General features: G+C 41.2%; 1 protein-coding gene across 1 annotated transcript in view; it reads right to left on the bottom strand.

The window, feature by feature from the left end:
• The window catches only part of LOC142582434 (uncharacterized), a 61,744-nt gene extending 50,492 nt beyond the window's left edge, over positions 1-11,252 (bottom strand). Inside the window, exons 1-2 of the mRNA XM_075692149.1 lie at positions 11,125-11,252; positions 5,573-5,682 (exon numbers count right to left, since the gene is read on the bottom strand). Of these exons, the coding sequence (XP_075548264.1) occupies positions 5,573-5,682; positions 11,125-11,209 (195 nt within the window). The 5' untranslated portion in view covers positions 11,210-11,252. The remainder of the gene's footprint in view (positions 1-5,572; positions 5,683-11,124) is intronic.
• Between the last annotated feature and the right edge of the window lie 12,914 nt (positions 11,253-24,166).

The following is a 24,166-nucleotide window of genomic DNA, read 5'->3' as shown; positions in this document are numbered from 1 at the left end:
CTCTCGTCGCCGTACGGTATATTAGTTAGAATTTCGTCTCTAAGTAGGAGGAACGCGTCCTGGCAAGATAAACCCGTGCGAAATCCTATCATGGAGTCCGGGAACCAGCTCCGCTCTTCCAGGTATCGCTGCAATCTGCTATGGATAACCCTTTCATAGAGCTTACCTAGGCAGGACGTGAGCGACACCGGCCGTAGTGTATCAATCGAGGGATTCTTTTTTGGTTTGGGGATCATGATTATTTTAGCCAATTTCCACTCTTGGGGCAAGTCTCCCTTGGCCCAGCACTCGCTATTAAATGTCTTTGTGATTTTCGCTAGGGCTACCGAATTCATGTTTCGAATCATTGCATTTGTGATCGAGTCTGGGCCCGGTGCCGAGTTTTTAACCGCGGATTGTGCCGCCTCATACACTTCCGCGTACGTTATAGCTTCGTCTAATTTAGGGTTCGCTTCCCCCGCGCATTGTCTCCTCGCGTACGACGATCCCGTGGCAGGTGAGGGTCCTATGTACTTTTTCTGAAGCGCATGGACGAGATCTTGGTCTGTACCCTCGAAGTTGTCTGCTATAATTTGGAGCTTCTTGTTATTCTCAGTACGCGTGCTCATCGGGTCTAGCATGCTTCGTAGTATTCGCCACGTACTGGTCGTTCCAAGAGTTCCTGACAGGGTTCCACAGAACGTCGCCCACTCGTTTTTAGCGAGCTCGTTGGCATGGCCTTGGGCTTGCTCTGCCAAGAGAGTGATGCGTTGTCTCAGGTGTTTGTTTAGACGTTGCCTTTTCCACCTCTTGGCCAGTTTCCGCCTCTCTTCCCATAGGCTGACCAGGTGAGAGTCTATCACCGGCACCTCCGCTGTACGCTCAATGGCTTTAGTGGTGTCCCCGTGTGCTCGTCGAAGGAATTCAGTCCATTCTCGCATGTTGGTCGAGGCTGTATCCGACTCCTCCAGCGCTCTCTGGAGTTGTCTATAACGAGGCCAGTCAGTTAATTTAGTCATTCCTAATCTTCTCCGTATGTTGGGCGTGGAGAGCGCTATTCGGATTATGTCGTGATCGCTTCCCAAATTTTCGTCAAAGGAAACCCATTGTGCGTCTCTGATGTTAACTGTGAAGGCGCGGTCGGGCGCCGTGTCTCTGCTGACGCTGTTACCTGTGCGCGTCGGTTTGCCGATCTGATTGATTGCCCGTAAGCCCAAGGCCTTTGCGGTGCACTCGAGTAGGAACACTTTGGGCGACGTTTTCGCGTATCCCCATAGTATGTGGGGTGCATTGAAGTCACCCACTATCACCGCCTTATCCCTGGTGCCCGCTAAATCTTTTGTTGCTGAGAGAATGTGGGGTAGGTCGTCCCCTTTGCTTTTGGGAGGACTGTACAGATTTGTGATTAGTGTGTGTGCTTTACTTCGTTTCCTTGGCATCACACTGATAACAATGGAATTAGTCTCTCCCTCAGTTTGCGGAAGTGTTAATAATTGAGCGTTTATCGACTTGCTCACCAGCGTGGCGACCTTCGAATTTTGAGGATCGCTCAGAGTGTAGTATCCCTGCAGTTTGGCCGGCTTGGCCCCCACCTCCTGCAGACATATTACATCCGGAGCGATTCCGGAGTTTTTGATAACACTGCTGCTTTCCTGGAGAAGGAGCGGCAGTTCCATTGCCATATCTCTAATTGGTCTGAATTTTGTATTCGTTGTGATTTCTTAGCGTGATTAGCCATGTTGCCCACTCTTATTTTAAGCCCGTGACGTGTCCGTGTCCGAGCCGTCGGATTCTTTTACACAGTGAAGTTTTCAATACCTGCTGGTTAATGAAATGGGTCTCTATGTGGAAAATTTAGATGGATCACCGGATTTGTACAACGGAATGACGCGAGCTGATTTCCAATCATTCGGAACACACCACGTCAATAGAATGCTGAAAAAGGGCAGATAAACTGTGGAACTCTGCAGGGTTTGCTATTTTGTGTAGTTAAAGGCATATGCCATTAAAACCTGGTGTCGACTCATTTGGAACATAGTCAATCGAGGATCATGTTCCCTCAGAAGTGATTAATATGTCGTACATGTTTCAGCGTAAAATCAGAAACTGAAGGTTGTCTGGTACTAGACCTATGCGAAAACAGAAGTAAAATTGGTTAATTCCACTGCGACCTGTGCCGGAGAAAGGAGGTCGCCATCCTTGGATAAATGATACCGATGAGTGTGACGCCTAATTAGGATTAATAACATTGCAATTCTTTTTCATTTCGGAGCCGCTTTTAACTTTTTTCTTAACGGGACTATAGAAATAGATCAAAATGATTGGCAGCTTTTCCACACGTTGTTAAAGATTTTCTTTGGAATTATTCTACCAGCAACGCCATTCACCGGCTCAAAAGGCGACTAAACATGAACTATTGCTCAAACTTGACACTCTTTGGTAGATTGGAGAGCGCGGAAAAATAAAACTTGGACTGTAGGTATGTTCAAAACTAGCCGCCAGTGCTCTTCACGCTTCCTCGATGAAACGACTCAATATGTGCGCTATGGTCGACTCTGCAGAATAATTTTTAAACGACAGCAAGAGTGAAGACACAGAAGCTTCTGTTGGGTTGTCTAATTTTTCGATCTGATGTATAGGTTGTTTTAACGTTGTCTCAAGCAACGGTAAGTGCTGATGATTCCGTGTTATTTTGATAATTGCGTTAGACTAATATCAAGTGCAACTTTATTTTTCCACCGTGAGTTCTTTTTGTCCATCTACCTTTTAACAGCATGGGTACAAATTATTAAGCGCAATCCTTGCCATTGCGGGGAGGAAGGGGTTTCACTCTCACAAGAGGACACAGTAGATTTCAGACCGACCTCGGACCGAAGCTTGACTAGCAGTCTAATCTCTTACAGTTTGAACAGCGTCTGTGCAAATGCCCTTATTTATTAATGTACAATATTCTGGAGCACTCTACATTAGAGTAAATTACCATACATGTTTGATGTTTTACACGTATCGTAAAGTATGCGCTCTGTGTAGAGTGCATTATTTTTACTTTAGATCTATACTTTTCTTCAAGTGCAATCACCTTGCCATGAGTAAGAGCCCAGCTCATGTTTACATTGGGAGCATGGAATGATTGCGAAAATTCTACAAGAAAAAGAAAACACTTCTATGACACGCAGTGTATATGAGCAATTTGTCATATTTCTTCTGTGTTTGCAAGAAAGTTGGAAGGCAGTTCAACCTGTAGTTGGTACCGGCCAAAACAATGTCTTCCGGAGTTAGTTGAGGGTAAGAATGGGGCGGAGTGAACGGCACTCTATCGCGTTACCCCTCGACTGAGGGGGGTAGAAGCAGTGTTTAAATGCTGAAAATCATTTGTATCACTTTGCTCTGGTCCTGCCGAGATTTTTCAACTTCACATGCACATGGAAATGGCTTTAGGCTGCACTATTTTCGGGGCCAGCCCACACTTTAAACTGGACTGTTGTCGGGATCGGCCCACGAAAGAAACTAGAAACGCATACCCGATGAAAAAATGGGTTGGGGGATGGGGGTGGGGTGGAGGCGGTAACTTGCTAAAAAAAAAGATTTTTTTTTGAATAAGTGTCTGTTGAATTCTCACGCAATATGAACGAACTATAGTCGGGTGCAACTTTAGAAAAAAGGGGCGTTTACTCCTCCAAGGCGGATGCACACGAGCCTCCACCAATGGGCGCGCACTCTAGACTGACGTCATGAGCCGGACGGCCGGTGACCCCGCCGATGGAGAAGATGGCTGCCCGGGCTGAATCGCGTCAGTCGTGTGCGTCTGCCCCTCGTCAGAGTGAATTCCCAAACTGTTCGTGGTGGTCTACCAAGCCGGAAATATTCTCGCGAGATTACGATGCACCATTCGTGCTGCATGCGTTTATTCTGAGCCGGGATCCAGCGACGAAAGATTGCAACGAGCATCGCTGACGCAGCTCCACGCTTCGTCTGAAAACAGAATCTCGCGGCGGCACACCGCTACAAACAAACATGCTGCATGTTTGTTCCACGCTATTTTCAACTACTCCTTAAATAGGAACTTATTCACTTTAAGCTCCGAAAACTAGTAGTAAATGTATCGTGTACACGTAAACTAACGCAATACCATGCAGAGCTGCTCTTTCTTCTTTTGTCCCTTGCAATGAAGCGAAAAAGCAGACAACGCGCAGCGTTGTAGAAGTCACGGGGTTATTTTTCTCTTGCGATCCAACGTGCTGTAGCATTCATATCATGAGGGCTCTACCAAACCAGTCATCAAAATATGAAAGTCTTTGTTTAAACCCATAATTACGCGTTTTAGAAGCACGTTTTTTTGAGCGGGACTATATTAGTCGCCGAGGCAATCGGCTGTCACGCTTCGGTCATCTGGGCGGCCCCTCACATTTTTTCTAAATTTGTACCTTACTATAGTTTAGCTGAGGACCACAAACGTCATCTTTCTTTATTTGTACAGAATATCGAAAAGAGGTAATTAAAAACTATTTTTCATACATTGTCCCCCCAACGCGCCGGTCACGACGCATTGGCCATACCAGCAGGTAGCACAACCACACTCACGCACAAATACATCTTAAGCCTCATTTTTCCACCGAGCATCTAAAGACTGAAATGGACTTTCTCATCAAATCGTTGCCGTCACCTGCTCTTCACAATTTGTTCAATATGTAACAACTTTTTATTTACAGAATTGAATGCATTATAACACTTGTTTGTATATGTTGTACCCCCGTCCCTTTTGTAATACCCCTACTACGTCTTTAAGGAAATAAAATGAAATGAAACGAAATGCCCCTGGCCACCTCCCGTTGCCTTCCTTTCTGTTGCCCCTAGCTGAACTTGTCACGCTTATATCTGTTGTGATGACAAATGTGGGAATTGTTGTGCAGCTGTTGTATGTTCGATGCACCAGACTATGTTCGCTCTCAAAACCATGTGTTTCAGCAGACGTCTGACGGTGTTTGAGCGCCGTGCTTCCAGTGCTCGATATAAATCCTGTGTCTACAGGCCTGCTGATTCTCAGCCTGAATCTAGCGTTGCCTCTGTTGTTGCAGTAAAACAAAGGAAATCTAGATGAAATAATATGATATTGATAAGATTTACACTTCAGAACCCATGTGTCACGCATCTCATATTATCGAAGTCAATGTTCGATAGTTTTATGGGACAGAGTCTGAAATTTAGTGTTCGCTGCCATGTGGACCGCTACGCTGAAAAAAAAAGAAAGACAGACAAAGCGAGCGCAGTGTGTTCCTGCACTCGGTGAAGCAGATTGCTGAGATATGATAAAACCTTGAAAATATTGTATTGGAGGTTATTCCGAGTAAATTTGTAGTTTAATGCTACGCGCTCATGATGCATTGTCGCACTGCATAACACGTTAGAGAAAACAATGGCTGCATTCGGATGCGCGAACATGATCCTGCAGCCAACGCAGGCGGCTGGGTTTCCGCTTCAGAAATAAATGTATTCACCTATTTGGGACTGTCGAAATAAATGTAACTGTACTTAGGAACACATACTGCGAAAATCCTGACAATGCTTTTAAAATGCAATGAATACGCAAACTCACCGTCTTAACAAGTTCCGTTTCGTCCATGTCGCAAGGTTTGGTGCTGCTGTTGACAATTTCTCGTTTCGGACGTAAACCGGAAATCGTGAGTCGAACGGTCACCTTCCTGCCTGTGAGGACAAGCAAGAAATAAACAAAACAAAGGTAAATGGAAATTTATTCATGTTCTCAAACTTGATACAACCATTCTGTGACATTGAACAGTAACAATTAAAAAAGAAAAAGAATCAATAAATAACAAAGAGGCATGTAATTTTCAGTTAAAAGCTGAACATTTATTTTTCCAAAGGCATGTGAAGACCTTGAAAAAAGAAAGCTTGTGCTGCTATGTCACAATCCTTTACCCAAATATTTTGCCCATTGTCATACCATGTGCAAAAGGGAAATTCTTGTGACTTCAATAAAATTTTTTTATTGAGGACCTGAATTCTATAAAAATGAACAAGAGCAGAAAAAACTAAATAGGGGTGATGCATAAGCTCCAGCACTTCATAACAAGAATATATATCAAAACGGTGAAAGCTGCATCAAATCAAACAAAGTTGACATTTGACTCTGGAACTATCACAATTTGCTAAATAGTAGTTACGTGAAAATCGTTTAAAATTTTTATGATAGCTGGAAATTAAGATCTTGATCTTGCGTGCCTTTGAATATTATCATATGCAACTTCTGGTATGGCGGCATCTATATTTGTTCTCGTAGTTGTAGGGGTTAAACTTAGTGTTCCAATTTATTTAGAGTAATTTGCCAACTTATGTAAATAAGGAAGGCTGATAATTAGCAGATATGCTCCCCCCACAGTTACAAAAATTTTACTTTATCCTTTAGTGAAACAAATATGTCTCACTCAAAATTTTCAGTCATTTCTTGCAGTGAGACATTTTTGAGGTTGTGATGTTATAAATATAACAGCCCTCTTAGAATGTTTGTATGCTGTGACTTCGTAGGGAAATTAGACCATCTTACATATGCACCACTAAATTGTTTTTTTTTTACATTCAACCAATTATTTTGGAGTTGTTCCTACTCTGACAAACAGGGGTGATTTCGTGTAGCCGTTCCTATAGTGAAGTTACGTTTTAATGAGTCAAGACAAAGAAGAAACCAGGCTTTGAAGACAATTGCTGGCCTAATTGAAATGGAAGCTCGCAAAGATGACACATATGTTGCAGCATCCTCTGTACGTACTATATGCACAAGCCGACCTTATTCACAAGTAGTGTTCCGTTGCAAGAAAAAGTAAACACTGCGTATGGTTTCTTTGTGTATTTCAAACAATTTGTGATTTCGTTTCCTTCGGTTGCATATTTTATGCACTGTTTATCCTCCTTCATTAAGGAAGTGAGGCTTGTGTCCGTACCTTTCCTTCAACGTATTGTGTGTTTGCGATATTTCCCCATCACTGTCGATGCTCGATAAAAAGAACATGTAGCACTAATGTTTTTTTTTTTTCAGAAGGTGCAACTTGTTCGCAAATCTAACCTACGCTGCTCCACTTCCTTGTTGGTTATGCCGATTACACCGTGTACGAAGTATCTAAATCAAAGGGAAGATAGTGTATCTCTTTGAAACCTTGCAGATTTGTTATTTTTGAAAACAATCTGCTTGAAATAATTGCCAGCTCTGAAGAGTGCTGCTTCTCCACTTTTAAAGTTCGCCCTCACTCCTTGAATTCTTGTAAAACCGGACGTAGATATAGTTCACATGGTAAAAGCCAGAACGCTTCAAAATGCAATATGAGGTTGGGGAGCCTACAGGAGGTCGCCTATGGGATGCGTTGTCAGAATTTCTATAGAGGCGTAACATTTGAAAATATTCGCCTGCTAGAACGGATGCGGCCATTTGCTCCTGTCGTAAGCAGGATGGAATCAGCGCGTAGCTTTTTTGCCAAGGTGAACTGCGTATGACGATATCTATCACTGCAAAGCGCTGCGAGAATAATGGTGGGAGCTGCCATGCAGTACAAACACAAACTACAATGTCTATGGTGAAAGGCCAGGTGGTAGCCCTCTTTTTATGTCTTTTGAGGCTTCAAGTGGCCGGACTTGCCTTCTGCCACGTCGAACTGCAGCAATGGTTGGCTTGCTTTGAGTACACGAAGCCATCTAAGAGAAAATTGCGGGCCTTCAAGTGCTCAGACAAACAGCAGTAATGTGCGGTATACAGTCTTGCACACCGTACTGCTTGAAATTGCTGTAGAATGTCGCCATAAAGCAACAGAACATGCAGGACAAGTTTCCTTATTCAGTTGTTGTTCTAGTGTGGAAGCTTTATCTTGTTTTGTTACTTGGCTGAGGTCTTCCATCAACTTCCTGTTAATATCGGTAACAAAACAAATGTGATCCATGGCACAAGGGTGAAACAAATGAGGGACATAATAAATAAATACAAAATAAATAAAAAGAAAAAGAAGAATGTTTGAAGTTGTTTCCCCAGCCGTGTAACAATTTCGTATTGAAGCGATGGAATTGAGTAAAATTTTGGAACACAGTTTGCTCTTTCATTTTTATTTGGCACACTATTTTACGTTTGTCTTGAATGACCTCCGGAATCACGGCCACGGCGGCCGCATTTCGATGGAGGCGAAATGCGAAAACACCCGTGTACCTAGATTTAGGTGCACGTTAAAGAACCCCAGATGGTCAAAATTTCCGGAGTCCTCCACTACGGCGTGCCTCATAATCAGAAAGTGGTTTTGGCACGTAAAACCCCATAATTGATTAAAAAAATGACCTCCGTGGACTCGGATTACCTTGATGGGTTGTGAGATGTTTGTTGTGCTGCCTTACACTGGCAAACCAGAATTGCTGCTGAGCAAGAAAACATGCTACATGACTTATGTTAAGAGTGGTGGGCAACCATTTTTTGTCCTTTTAGATTATGCTTGGCCCAACCGGCATGTTTCAGATCTACAAGATTTTCGAAGTTAAACTAACGTCACTTTTAATAAAAGCACTGATATCCAAGCAAAACCTACTTTCACTGGCAGTTCATGTACTTTGGCGGACACTATTTTCGCGAACAATTAGATTAATCAAAAACGGATAGTGAACAAAATTTCTTAATTATATTCTTTTTTACTTTGAAGAATATCGTACACGTTAATATTTCAAATTTTAAGATAATTGTATTTCAAAATAACTTCATTTTGATTCTCCTGGGCCGCTTCTGTTCGGAGATATTCATCATGAAATTTGACACAGCTGATTTCGCACTTATGGGTCTGGATCTAACCGAGTGTCAAATTTGATTATGACTATCTCATTACAGAAGCATTCCAGGATAATCAGAGTAAAGTCTTAAAATACGATTGTCTTAAACGTTTTCATTAGAAACATATACCATAATCATTGCAGCAAAAACGTTCGATTTTTTTAATATATGCTTTTGGATGACTTGATTTTTTTCGTTATGTGTCCGATGTCCGCCAAAGCGAATAAACTGCTTGTAGCTAGAATTTATTTCAAATCTGTGTTCGATATATTACTGTACATTTCAGGCTTACTTTATTTATTTGTTTATTTACTTTCATGAACTTCTTGCATTTTTCTGGTATGCTTGTGGCTAAGTGTATGCCTTTATAGCATGAAAAGTGAAATGTACCCAAGAGCATCTTGCTTGGATAATCTTCATCTAGCAGTCTGTTAATGCTACCTGCCTATAATTAGCCATAATGTAAATGCTTGTTAAACATATAGCGTCTGTGCTTTGTTATAGCTTAGTTTTATGACCAAACAATCCGACATTTACTCAGTCTTCTAGCGGCTCTTACATATATTTCTTGTACACAGTTTATGATATTACAGTACACAAATGCATTGACAGTGCATTAGGAGAACATTTGTTTGAAGAATAAATATTTGGTTGTCGGAAGTTTGCCAATATACATCCCATGTACCACGCATGAGCCATTGGCAACACTCGAAGTAGCTGATTGCAAATGCATAAAGTGTTGATCTAGAAGCTTTGTCCAGATGTTGACCTAATGGCCAAATGCACTAGATATGAATCATATATTTATGAATATTTCTGCAGGCAGGCTAATAATAGTTTCCGAGTGTGTATTAGATTCCACATTCTTCTTCTTCTTCTTCTTCTTCTTAGATATGGAAACATACAAACACACAAAGGAAACAGGGAGGGAGCAAGCTGACAACTACCTACTAAGTTTTTACAGATGGACCCGCCAGTCTTTAAGTTGTTTATTTAGAAAGTAGCAGTACATATATTAAAGGAACACAAAAGAGGTATAATAATATATTGTGCATCTTCATAGCAAAATGGCCACTCGGTCTTAAAGAGAGAAGAGGCTTAGTAAATCAGAAAATATGGTAAAACAGAGGACGCGAGTGCACCAGCTCGCCATAATGTCATGGTTTTGGACAGCATCTACTCGGGTCTAGTTAAATATAAGAAAACCAGAGTAGCAAGCCTTGAAAATGTTCCCTGCGGCAAGTTGGGCCAAATATGTGAATGTACTTTGAAATCCGGAATGTCAGTGCTTAGGTTACAGCATGAAACTCTGAAAAGGGGAAACTTAGTCTTCGTAGTATTCTGTGGTATTAACCAACGTTTTTCCACTAAATGAATAAAAATGATGTCTTCAGATATCAACTATAAATGTATAATTTTTAATGGATTGAATGTTGACGTTTAGTGCTGCTTTAAGAAAAGAGCTTCATCTCTAGTGTCACCCCATTTATGCTTACGGCTATTACTAAAACTAAGAAAGAAGCTGATATCTGCCCGTGTGATGTGAGTGATTGATGTCCGCGATACAGGCTCACTGTGTGATTCTGTTGCCCTTGATTGCGGCATTTTCCTTTTCACTGGTACGTTCCACTAAAGCCTTCAAATAAAAGATTGTGTCCAGCTGAGCGATTCGACGGCAGAGCATGCAGTGAACGCATCACAGGAACTAGCAATGACACTGCTTGCTTTGTGGTTGTGAACGAAGCTAATGCAACAAATACTACTGGTCCATTCATAAAGTCATCCAGTTTTAACGTATGGTGCTACTTTGGACCTCACTTAATTTTATTACATGTTACATAGAGGAAAGCTGAAAACAATCCGGTGTTGCACTAAGTTTGCGAGAAAATTTTACAGAAGCTCGTACTTGTGGCTAGTGTATAGCTGCGATGAGACTTAAAGGAATATATCAAACAGTCTAAATAAAGTTAATATATTCTGCTCACATGTGAAGGCCATATCGATGTAACAAAATATTAAAATCCTCGCATCCTCAGAGATGTTACTGAGAACTGGCGAGGGGGAGGCAAAAACAACTACTAAATGTGTAGCCTATCTCTCTCTCTCTCTTTCACACACACACACACACACACACCTGCTCGATTTTTAAATCCGCGTTTTATTTTTGCACAAGAAGAGTAAAGCAGCCCAACATTTAGTTGTTAAATATCATTTTTTACATGTGTGAAGAAAGTCTTCTATCGCATTCTCCCGTTTTCGCTTAATTCAACAAGGGGATATGTAGAAGTAAGTCTATATTAGTGCAAATTAGGCGGGAGGGAGGGGCTCTTACTTACCAATCTTGCACTGGCGATCGCCTGTTTTTTTGAGTCCTTCTCGGCAGACACATTCAAATTTTCCTTCAAGAATTTTGCACTTCATGTATGGAATTTTCTCGCACTCTGTGACCTTTTCCTGTGGGCAGGTATCTGAAGCGAAATTTGAATGACATTATTTTCTCAGGCTTATGGCGTGGTACACCTCCTTAAAAACAGTTCAAGGCTTATTGACAGGATCATTTTCGACTAATTTTATGCACTAAATGAAGATCTGGGATCACAATACTCTAGTAAAATACAGAAAAGCCTCCTAAATAATAGTCAGAAGCCTCGCAGCGTATAATTTAATATAATAGCTTTTCTATGGCCAGCCGCTTCAGTTTCGTTCCCCAGGAGGAAACTGTGCCGTGATGTCATGAGAGAGAAGGTGGCTACATCGATGCAAGACATCGCAACGTTCTGACCCTCGCTCCCGCTCGCTCAGTCACTTTCTGCATGCTACTATTCATTGCACGCCCGACGTAGCAGCATGGCAGACAACCGAGTGTGCTGAAACGAGGGTCAAAACGTCGCGAAATTCTGCTTCCATGTCACCACCTTTTACGTTGTGACATCATGGCACAGTGACGTCTTGGGTAAACCAAACTGCGGCTGACCGTAGGAACGTTATTACATTAAATTATTTAGGACAATTAATAAAGAGAAAATGAGACATCACCCAAATGCAGCTAAGTGCTGCAGAGGAAACCCATACGGGTTCCTTGAAAGAAAATCCTCGCAGTTGAAGAAAAATTCGTCCTGGTCCGGGACTCGAACCCGGGACTACTGCCTTTCCGGGGCAGCCGCTCTACCATATGAGATAATCAGGCGGCTAGCAGGTGGTAGGGCGAAGTCGAACTCATCAACAACTCTGAAGCAAAGGCAGGAGTTTGAAGTAATAGTTCTGCAGAAAGCGATGTGAGGTTCGTCGCTATTTTTAAGGATTTAGAGGTTGTAGACCTTCACCTTACGCGAAAAATGAGGAGTCGGAAATATCATGTCAATGCTCCATTAAGGTATACACGCAGCAAAAGATGAGATACACTAATTGTTTTACAATGTAAGCTGTCATATGATCAATCCAGTAGCCGTTTCGGTGGCGATGTCTGCAAGTGCCCATAGCAACTATAGAAAGAAAAATATTTCTACGTTCGAGCCAGAATCGAGTCCCGGTATCCCGTGTGTGAATCGAGTTTCTTAAGACTCAGGCACGAGAGGGCATGCAGTTAGCTTCGAAAGGAGGCCGTTTAGAGGCGTCATATTGCGCGAGGTGTCACGTGTGCAGCTAAGTAGTTTCGTGCGCAAGTTACAGTTGCGTACTATAGCACCAGGTGTCACGCCATGTCAACCGCGCGCACTGCCTGCGGGACCAGGCTAGCGCGGTCGCTTTCATAGTCTCGATAGCACTGCGTGGAATGCCATGACTCTTCGATGCAAGTAATGGCGCCTCTTCGCAATGTAGGGACTGCTGCTGAAGAAGCGAAACGTAGAGCAACGCGCTCAGTTGCAAACAGACGACGTCGAGCTCAACAGACCACTGTACAAGGAGCAGCACATGCCGCAGCTCTATATCGACGCATGCTTATCTCACTGTATTACGATATATGCTTGCACATTACACCAGTTACTATGACCACTACTTGCAGTAGGCATCCTCAAACGAGATACGAGGAGGCAGCTCCTGCAGCTTACGCTGTGAGCGTGATATGTGCTTCGCACAGGCATGGCATTTTTTTTTACTTCTGCTTCTCTTTCTCTCAACAGTAGTCAAGTGTCTGATGCTTTGTGACGATAGTTTAAAGCCAGGAAAACCAACCATTTAAAGCTATCGTCAACAAATGCGAGTTCTGAGACTTGCCTGATTGAAAAGCTCATCTCCAGTTATTTAAATAAGTGTGTTTAAGAGATTACATTTTACTACTTGGATTCTGCAAAATGACGCTATTTCTGATCCCTGACCACAAACACTCTGCAAAGCTTCAGCATGAGATGTACTGCATGTGTCATGCACGTATTGATATAAAAAGTACATCCACTGCTTGTGCCGGCGATGCTATTTGCACTGTATAACATTATTGATGCGAAAGCGCTGAATCGCCTATTGAGCCAAAAGCTGGCGGCGTATGTAGCAGCAAAACGGCACCTAACTTCCTATTGGCTGCGACGCCACGTCACGTGAACACGAGGCACGCCCGCTACGCTGGCTCGCGCTTGCTGGCTCGGGTCTCGACGGAGCAGAGCGGGCGAAAGGAAACACCTGCGACCGCGGTATTGCGTGAGGGTAGAGGGCATCGCCGCGACGCCATGTCACACTGGTTCTCGGAAGCCTGCGTTATCCGCGCACTCTTTGTCTACGCAAGTTCTTGCCTGCGTTCTAACGGCGACTCGGTAAGGCCAAAGCAAAACGCACCAAGCACCTCCACGCGCTTCCTTGACCGCGAGTTCATAATTCGAAGGACCACTCAGCGAAGTTAAATTGGTCATTAATGCTTTCGCATTCACAACTCATAAGTGCATAGGTGTTTTCGGATTTATTATTATTATTATTATTATTATTATTATTATTATTATTATTATTATTATTATTATTATTATTATTATTACTTCTTAGAAAAAGCAGCACTAATCGGCAAGCTGCGCCATATGCTGGATCAATGTATTCAGTTTAGGTGAGTAAGGGCTATGGGACATTACCGATGTCATATTTATATGAAGTCATACTGTGGGTGGTTTTGCTGCACCGTACGTCGGACTAACTTTTTTTTGTTAATCTGTAACCTCGCAGATATCAGTGGTAGTAAAGGCGCATGATTCCAGCCTGCCGTTTTAAAATTTGTTAATCCAAATATTCCGTGCAATCTTGGCTCCCGAATATTGTGATATCAAGTACATCGGATCTGAGAATTAACAGGATTATTCTAGCAAGGCAAACGCCTTGCCGGGATCTCGTTGTATCCTGTTTGCTTTTACGATTGGTACATTATGTATTATAATAGCTATAACCGATAATTCGAGCTCTCATTTTTTAATGATTTTTTTAAAAGCAACGTTATGGAAATTATTGGGAAGCATAAAAATAGAGTTTTACTTTATACTGATATTATTTATGCTTCGAATGCTTCGATGAGCTGTATTACACATGGGGTGGGTAATAAACTTACTAGGTGAGATAGATATAAGATATATTGCATTCAAGATACCTAGGTTACTTGAACGAAATGTTCAAACTACTTAATACCTAAACAGAGAACATGATAACAAACTTTGGTAATAGCGCCAGCTCTTACACAGATAATTCAGGCCTTTACAAGTCAGTTAGTCGACACAAACTTCTGAGTCACTGGCGTGGTGCGCCACGAGGACCCAGCCTTGAACTGCTTTTATTTTTAGTGTACATATATCACCGGTTTTACTAATATATATTGTGCAAAACAATTACTTTTGTATGCAATTGATGATAACAATGTTTTCTCAAGTGGAAATTGCTGTAACCTTGAAGTTCAACGTAAAGTACGGTTCCAGCACTTGGGCCGCACAAAAAATGCTGACCAGCTTCGTTTAAACGCATTGAAAATAAAGTAGCAAGCTTTATTTACGTCCTGAAAAAAAGAATGTCGCGATCAATTGTTTTAGGTGGGAAAATAATATTATTGAGGTCCAAAATTATTAAAACTTACTTGGTGCTGTTTTGATAAGCATATAAGCAAGGATGACATATTGCGATATTAAGGACTTCGTATGACTTAGGAAGGCGTACACTGAGGAAGCTGCAGCCCTAAAGAGGCCTACCTTCTCACTTTTATACATCTAAAATAATAAAAAAAATAGCAGGTACATTTATATCACATCCTTATATAGTACCGGCTGCAATATTGTATCTTGATTTGGTCTTAATTATGCACCACAGCGAAATATTTCTGCCCCTCACATACTACAAAAACGCGCAACACGTGCCATCTGTTGCTTATGTCTAAGCAATAAATGTTTATAACTGTAGACATGAAAATTCTGTGCCATATTTTATTTTACTGAAGATACTTTCTTTTCTACACTTCATGAAGCTTAAGATTTCTGTGCTTGTTTTCACTCATGTTCGCGATCACCATGATACACTTAAGCAAAAATGTGTGAAATGTAGCACCTACAACTTAAGGGAGGCGCTATGCGTTGTCCTGCGCAGTCGAACTAAGAAGTGTTCTCAACCAAAGGAACATGCTTTTTCTTGATTGTTTCCCTTTCCATAAGTTGTGTCAATTGATACAAAAACTATTACGCTATTTAAATATCCAATAAAGCAATACTTGCTATCTTGCTTGTAATATACGATATTCCCACATTATGATAGCGATTTACAATTTCAGCTGTTGCTGTTTGTCACGGTCCTTCTAATGCCGCGACAACCGCCTCGATTTGCCGTGTGTAAAAGCTCTATTATTTACTGTGCGAGCGCATCTCAGGGACACGGGACATCGTCGGGCACAGCTGAATGCCTTTAGCTTCGGTGCATTAGATATATTTGTAATTGTCCGAACAATTACTATTTTGTTTGATCCTACTATAAGTGTTTTCAAAAGCCATCATAAGCGCCTCCTTGGTTGTAGAAGATGGTGCCGGAACTTCTTAAAACAGACGCCAAACTTTCGTAGAAGACAAAGTTTAAAAGTCACATAAATGTTGTTGAACCGCATACGGTAAGTGCGCCTGCAGAGGCTTAAGATTACGCGGCATTGATGCGAGTGGTGTCAACAAATTAAAAGAAAAAATGTTTAATGTGTGCATTAATGCTGCCTGTGCATTACAAGCAACTAAAGAGAAAGAACTGCAAGGGACGTTGACGTCATGCTGTTAAAGAGAACATGGTGATTGCCACCGCGACTGAAGAAGTGACCATCACTACCAGGATATCACAAAACAAGTGCCACTGAACTGCAGAAGTAGTGGCAGCTTAACGTGAGCAAAAATGATGCAACACTGAAGCTTAATGATGATTTTGAGTTGAATAAATGAATGAGAAACGGGATACTCGTTAACCCTATAGCTAAGAGGGCCAAAACGACATCGATTGAAGTACAAGATGCACGAGGAAGGGGACGCCCATCTACTGCGCAAAATGGATGTACTTCGAGCACGTCGTGGTTGTCTGAAGGAAGAACATGGGGCCACAATGAATGGGTGCAAGCGCCGGTTCGAGAATGACAACTTTTGCTATGTGTTGGAAGATGCTCCTGAGGACTGCGTAAGAGGCGGCAGCTTAAGGCTGCGCAAAGAAGTTGCTGCGCTGAAGCTCAGCACTTGTGTCGAGCTGCTGAAACGAGGGCAGCAACGGGACACTCACTAACTGTAGCTATGAGCGCCAAAGTTGCATTAATTGCACAACCAGATGCACGAGGAATAGGGCGCTTGTCTTCTGTGAAAAATGGAAGTATGCGCTTAGAGCGCGTCATGCTCTCCTGAAGGAAGAACACGCTGCTGCAACCGAAGAGTGCAAGCATCAGTTCTACAGCGACAACTTTTGCAATGTGTGAATTTTGTGGACTAATCATGCACGCTTATCTATCGCCATTACCTGTAGCTCACTGTCAAGAGGGAAAACTGTCGCACATCTTCTCCTTACACATACGTTATAACATACGTCAATATCTTCATATCTTAGTTTGTGTAAATAGATGTTTCAGGCTGTATACAGAAAACTTGAATCATTTGATAACGGGAAAATCAGACAATTATAATTTCATAGTTGAATTTTTCGGTTAACCACATGAAATGGCGTGGCGCAGTGAAATATTTATTGACTCGATATTAGGACATGTTGGCGCACAAATATGGCGTCCGCTACTCTTTGGCTTTTGAATAGGTAGCACAAACTACATCGAAAATACAACAATATACAATATAGAGTAACAACAAAATTGCGATCACTAGAGACCGGATGTTCAGAGACAATAAAATACTGTTTAAAGCACCTTTAACAGGCAATAAAAGTATAATTGAAAGGGAAATATAGGCACCAAATACTCTCCTTTGGGCATATAAGACATGTAGGGAGCTCAATAATAAGAACGTTCCCTATGCACAGGTTGAATTATAAGAACTTCCATTGTGCATCTAAGGACCAATTATAATTTTATAAGGAGCGCAGCCCATTGAACTACAGCTCTCTGACATTAATTTTATTTTCTCAATAAAATGGAATGAGTTGAGTTGCGTAGGCTACCAGATTTATTTGAAGTTTAGTGTGATTGAACACCATGAGAAAAGCTGTGAAAGCAGTCATAAACAAGCACCATCTCAAGAAAATCGGTTTTCAAGGCGCGCATTTTTTCACTGAGTATCAGTTGTAGAGCGCAGCTTTTAGGCACCCGTTCCTGCGTTGAGCTTCAGCGTCCGTGAGCAAACTGCACTTTACTAATCATCATTACCTCCAGAAAAATGGAAAATATAGCGGTTTATATTACTGTGAGTGATGCCTTACCTATGCACTGCACTGTACCTGTCGTGTCATCGCACACTTGTCCTTTACTGGCGCACTCTTGTTTCTTTTCATACGTGCACGTAGTAGAGTCTTCAGCGGGCTTAGCTTCAGGAAAAAAAAGCAGTCGCTTTTAAAGCTCATTCTCGTGTCTTGTTTCTTGCAGCATGTTTTAAATGCATGAGCAAAGTGCACATTACTAATCATCATTACCTCCAGAAAAACGGAAAATATAGCGGTTTATATTACTCTGAGTGATGTCTTACCTATGCACTGCACTGCACCTTTCGTGTCATCGCACTCTTGTCCTTTACTGGCGCATTCTTGTCTCTTTTCTTTCGTGCACGTAGTAGGCTCTTCAGCGGGCTTAGCTTCAGGAAAAAAAAAGGTGTCGCCGTAAAAATTCATTCTGATATCTTGTATTTTCAAGCCTTCTTTATATCCCTAAGCAAGCTACAGATTACTATTCATCATTACCTCCAGAAAAATTGAAAATATACCGGTTTATATAACTGTGAGTGATGCCTTACTTATGCACTGCACTGCTCCTTTCGTGTCATCGCACACTTGTCCTTTACTGGCGCATTCTTGTTTCTTTTCATACGTGCACGTAGTAGGCTCTTCAGCGGGCTTAGCTTCAGGAAAAACAAAGGTGTCGCCGTAAAAATTCATTCTGATATCTTGTATTTTCAAGCCTTCTTTAAATCCCTAAGCAAACTACAGATTACTATTCATCATTACCTCCAGAAAAATTGAAAATATAGCGGTTTATATAACTGTGAGTGATGCCTTACTTATGCACTGCACTGCACCATTCGTGTCATCGCACACTTGTCCTTTACTGGCGCATTCTTGTTTCTTTTCATACGTGCACGTAGTAGGCTCTTCAGCGGGCTTAGCTTCAGGAAAAAAAAAGGTGTCGCCGTTAAAATTCATTCTCATATCTTGTTTTTTCAAGCCTTTTTAAAATCTCTAAGCAAACTACAGTTTACTATTCATCATTACCTCCAGAAAAATTGAAAATATAGCGGTTTATATAACTGTGAGTAATGGCTTACCTATGCACTGCACTGATCCTTTCGTGTCATCGCACACTTGTCCTTTACTGGCGCATTCTTGTTTCTTTTCATACGTGCACGTAGTAGGCTCTTCAGCGGGCTTAGCTTCAGGAAAAAAAAAGGTGTCGCCGTAAAAATTCATTCTGACATCTTATATTTTCAAGCCTTCTTTAAATCCCTAAGCAAACTACAGATTACTATTCATCATTACCTCCAGAAAAATTGAAAATATAGCGGTTTATATAACTGTGAGTAATGGCTTACCTATGCACTGCACTGCTCCTTTCGTGTCATCGCACACTTGTCCTTTACTGGCGCATTCTTGTTTCTTTTCATACGTGCACGTAGTAGGCTCTTCAGCGGGCTTAGCTTCAGGAAAAAAAAAGGTGTCGCCGTAAAAATTCATTCTGACATCTTATATTTTCAAGCCTTCTTTAAATCCCTAAGCAAACTACAGATTACTATTCATCATTACCTCCAGAAAAATTGAAAATATAGCGGTTTATATAACTGTGAGTAATGGCTTACCTATGCACTGCACTGCTCCTTTCGTGTCATCGCACACTTGTCCTTTACTCGCGCATTCTTGTTTCTTTTCATACGTGCACGTAGCAGGCTCTTCTGCGGGCTTAGCTTCAGGAAAAAAAAAGTGTCGCCGTTAAAATTCATTGTCATGTCTTGTTTCTTGCAGCATGTTTTAAATCTCTAAGCAAACTACAGTTTACTATTCGTCATTACCTCCAGAAAAATTCAAAATATAGCGCTTTATATAACTGTGAGTAATGGCTTACCTATGCACTGCACTGCTCCTTTCGTGTCATCGCACACTTGTCCTTTACTCGCGCATTCTTGTTTCTTTTCATACGTGCACGTAGCAGGCTCTTCAGCGGGCTTAGCTTCAGGAAAAAGAAAGTGTCGCCGTTAAAATTCATTGTCATGTCTTGTTTCTTGCAGCATATTTTAAATCTCTAAGCAAACTACAGTTTACTATTCGTCATTACCTCCAGAAAAATTGAAAATATAGCGGTTTATATAACTGTGAGTAATGGCTTACCTATGCACTGCACTGCTCCTTTCGTGTCATCGCACACTTGTCCTTTACTGGCGCATTCTTGTTTCTTTTCATACGTGCACGTAGTAGGCTCTTCAGCGGGCTTAGCTTCAGGAAAAAAAAAGTGTCGCCGTTAAAATTCATTCTCATATCTTGTTTTTTCAAGCCTTTTTAATATCTCTAAGCAAACTACAGTTTACTATTCATCATTACCTGCAGAAAAATTGAAAATATAGCGGTTTATATAACTGTGAGTAATGGCTTACCTATGCACTGCACTGCTCCTTTCGTGTCATCGCACACTTGTCCTTTACTGGCGCATTCTTGTTTCTTTTCATACGTGCACGTAGTAGGCTCTTCAGCGGGCTTAGCTTCAGGAAAAAAAAGGTGTCGCCGTAAAAATTCATTCTGATATCTTATATATTCAAGCCTTCTTTAAATCCCTAAGCAAACTACAGATTACTGTTCATCATTACCTCCAGAAAAATTGAAAATATAGTGGTTTATATAACTTTGAGTGATGCCTTAATTATGCACTGCACTGCACCATTCATGTCATCGCACACTTGTCCTTTACTGGCGCATTCTTGTTTCTTTTCATACGTGCACGTTGTAGGCTCTGCAGCGCGCTTAGCGTTAGGAAAAAAAAGTGTCGCCTTTAAAGTTCGTTTTCATATCTTGTATTTTCAAGCCTTCTTTATATCCCTAAGCAAACTGCAGATTACTATTCATCATTACGTCCAGAAAAATTCAAAATATAGCGGTTTCTATAACTGTGAGTAATGGCTTACCTATGCACTGCACTGCTCCTTTCGTGTCATCGCACACTTGTCCTTTACTCGCGCATTCTTGTTTCTTTTCATACGTGCACGTAGCAGGCTCTTCAGCGGGCTTAGCTTCAGGAAAAAAAAAGTGTCGCCGTTAAAATTCATTGTCATGTCTTGTTTCTTGCAGCATGTTTTAAATCTCTAAGCAAACTACAGTTTACTATTCGTCATTACCTCCAGAAAAATTGAAAATATAGCGGTTTATATAACTGTGAGTAATGGCTTACGTATGCACTGCACTGCTCCTTTCGTGTCATCGCACACTTGTCCTTTACTGGCGCATTCTTGTTTCTTTTCATACGTGCACGTAGTAGGCTCTTCAGAGGGCTTAGCTTCAGGAAAAAAAAAGTGTCGCCGTTAAAATTCATTCTGACATCTTATATTTTCAAGCCTTCTTTAAATCCCTAACCAAACTACAGATTACTATTCATCATTACCTCCAGAAAAATTGAAAATATAGCGGTTTATATAACTGTGAGTAATGGCTTACCTATGCACTGCACTGCTCCTTTCGTGTCATCGCACACTTGTCCTTTACTGGCGCATTCTTGTTTCTTTTCATACGTGCACGTAGTAGGCTCTTCAGCGGGCTTAGCTTCAGGGAAAAAAAAGGTGTCGCCTTTAAAATTCGTTTTCATATCTTGTATTTTCAAGCCTTCTTTATATCCCTAAGCAAACTGCAGATTACTATTCATCATTACGTCCAGAAAAATTCAAAATATAGCGGTTTATATAACTGTGAGTAATGGCTTACCTATGCACTGCACTGCTCCTTTCGTGTCATCGCACACTTGTCCTTTACTCGCGCATTCTTGTTTCTTTTCATACGTGCACGTAGTAGGCTCTTCAGCGGGCTTAGCTTCAGGAAAAAAAAAGGGTCGCCGTTAAAATTCATTGTCATGTCTTGTTTCTTGCAGCATGTTTTAAATCTCTAAGCAAACTACAGTTTACTATTCGTCATTACCTCCAGAAAAATTGAAAATATAGCGGTTTATATAACTGTGAGTAATGGCTTACCTATGCACTGCACTGCTCCTTTCGTGTCATCGCACACTTGTCCTTTACTGGCGCATTCTTGTTTCTTTTCATACGTGCACGTAGTAGGCTCTTCAGCGGGCTTAGCTTCAGGAAAAAAAAAGTGTCGCCGTTAAAATTCATTGTCATGTCTTGTTTCTTGCAGCATGTTTTAAATCTCTAAGGAAACTACAGTTTACTATTCGTCATTACCTCCAGAAAAATTCAAAATATAGCGGTTTATATAACTGTGAGTAATGGCTTACCTATGCACTGCACTGCTCCTTTCGTGTCATCGCACACTTGTCCTTTACTCGCGCATTCTTGTTTCTTTTCATACGTGCACGTAGTAGGCTCTTCAGCGGGCTTAGCTTCAGGAAAAAAAAAGTGTCGCCGTTAAAATTCATTGTCATGTCTTGTTTCTTGCAGCATGTTTTAAATCTCCAAGCAAACTACAGTTTACTATTCGTCATTACCTCCAGAAAAATTCAAAATATAGCGGTTTATATAACTGTGAGTAATGGCTTACCTATGCACTGCACTGCTCCTTTCGTATCATCGCACACTTGTCCTTTACTGGCGCATTCTTGTTTCTTTTCATACGTGCACGTAGCAGGCTCTTCAGCGGGCTTAGCTTCAGGAAAAAAAAAGTGTCGCCGTTAAAATTCATTCTCATATCTTGTTTTTTCAAGCCTTTTTAATATCTCTAAGCAAACTACAGTTTACTATTCATCATTACCTCCAGAAAAATTGAAAATACAGCAGTTTATATAACTGTGAGTAATGGCTTACCTATGCACTGCACTGCTCCTTTCGTGTCATCGCACACTTGTCCTTTACTGGCGCATTCTTGTTTCTTTTCTTTCGTGCACGTAGTGGGCTCTTCAGCGGGCTTAGCTTCAGGAAAAAAAAAAAGGTGTCGCCGAAAAAATTCGTTTACTGATATCTTGTTTTTTCAAGCCTTCTTTAAATCCCTAAGCAAACTACAGATTACTATTCATCATTACCTCCAGAAAAATGGAAAATATAGCGGTGTATATTACTGTGGAGGATGCCTCACTTATGCACTGCACTGCACCATTCATGTCATCGCACACTTGTCCTTTACTGGCGCATTCTTGTTTCTTTTCATACGTGCACGTAGTAGGCTCTGCAGCGCGCTTAGCTTTAGGAAAAAGAAGTGTCGCCTTTAAAATTCGTTTTCATATCTTGTTTTTTCAAGCGTTTTTTAAATCCCTAAGCAAACTACAGTTTACAATTCATCATTACCTCCAGAAAGATGGAAAATATAGCGGTTTATATTACTGTGAGTGATGTCTTACCTATGCACTGCGCTGCACCTTTCGTGTCATCGCACTGTTGTCCTTTACTGGCGCATTCTTGTTTCTTTTCTTTCGTGCACGTAGTGGGCTCTTCAGCGGGCTTAGCTTCAGGAAAAAAAAAGGTGTCGCCGTAAAAATTCATTCTGATATCATGTATTTTCAAGCCTTCTTTAAATCCTTAAGCAAACTACAGTTTACAATTTACCATTACCTCCAGAAAAATGGAAAATATAGCGGTTTATATTACTGTGAGTGATGTCTTACCTATGCACTGCGCTGCACCTTTGGTGTCATCGCACTCTTGTCCTTTACTGGCGCATTCTTGTTTCTTTTCTTTCGTGCACGTAGTAGGCTCTTCAGCGGGCTTAGCTTCAGGAAAAAAAAGGTTTCGCCTTAAAAATTCATTCTGATATCTTGTTTTTTCAAGCGTTTTTTAAATCCCTAAGCAAACTACAGTTTACAATTCATCATTACCTCCAGAAAGATGGAAAATATAGCGGTTTATATTACTGTGAGTGATGTCTTACCTATGCACTGCGCTGCACCTTTCGTGTCATCGCACTCTTGTCCTTTACTGGCGCATTCTTGTTTCTTTTCTTTCGTGCACGTAGTGGGCTCTTCAGCGGGCTTAGCTTCAGGAAAAAAAAGGTGTCGCCGTAAAAATTCATTCTGATATCATGTATTTTCAAGCCTTCTTTAAATCCTTAAGCAAACTACAGTTTACAATTTACCATTACCTCCAGAAAAATGGAAAATATAGCGGTTTATATTACTGTGAGTGATGTCTTACCTATGCACTGCGCTGCACCTTTCGTGTCATCGCACTCTTGTCCTTTACTGGCGCATTCTTGTTTCTTTTCTTTCGTGCACGTAGTAGGCTCTTCAGCGGGCTTAGCTTCAGGAAAAAAAAAGGTGTCGCCGTAAAAATTCGTTTTCTGATATCTTGTTTTTTCAAGCCTTCTTTAAATCCCTAAGCAAACTACAGATTACTATTCATCATTACCTCCAGAAAAATGGAAAATATAGCGGTGTATATTACTGTGGAGGATGCCTCACTTATGCACTGCACTGCACCATTCATGTCATCGCACACTTGTCCTTTACTGGCGTATTCTTGTTTCTTTTTATACGTGCACGTAGTAGGCTCTGCAGCGCGCTTAGCTTTAGGAAAAAAAAGTGTCGCCTTTAAAATTCGTTTTCATATCTTGTTTTTTCAAGCGTTTTTTAAATCCCTAAGCAAACTACAGTTTACAATTCATCATTACCTCCAGAAAGATGGA

The sequence above is a fragment of the Dermacentor variabilis genome, chromosome 5 (genome assembly GCF_050947875.1).
Source record: "Dermacentor variabilis isolate Ectoservices chromosome 5, ASM5094787v1, whole genome shotgun sequence".
Classification (NCBI taxonomy): domain Eukaryota; kingdom Metazoa; phylum Arthropoda; class Arachnida; order Ixodida; family Ixodidae; genus Dermacentor; species Dermacentor variabilis.
Note: the sequence above shows the minus strand (reverse complement) of the source record. Positions and strands in the feature narration are given on the sequence as shown.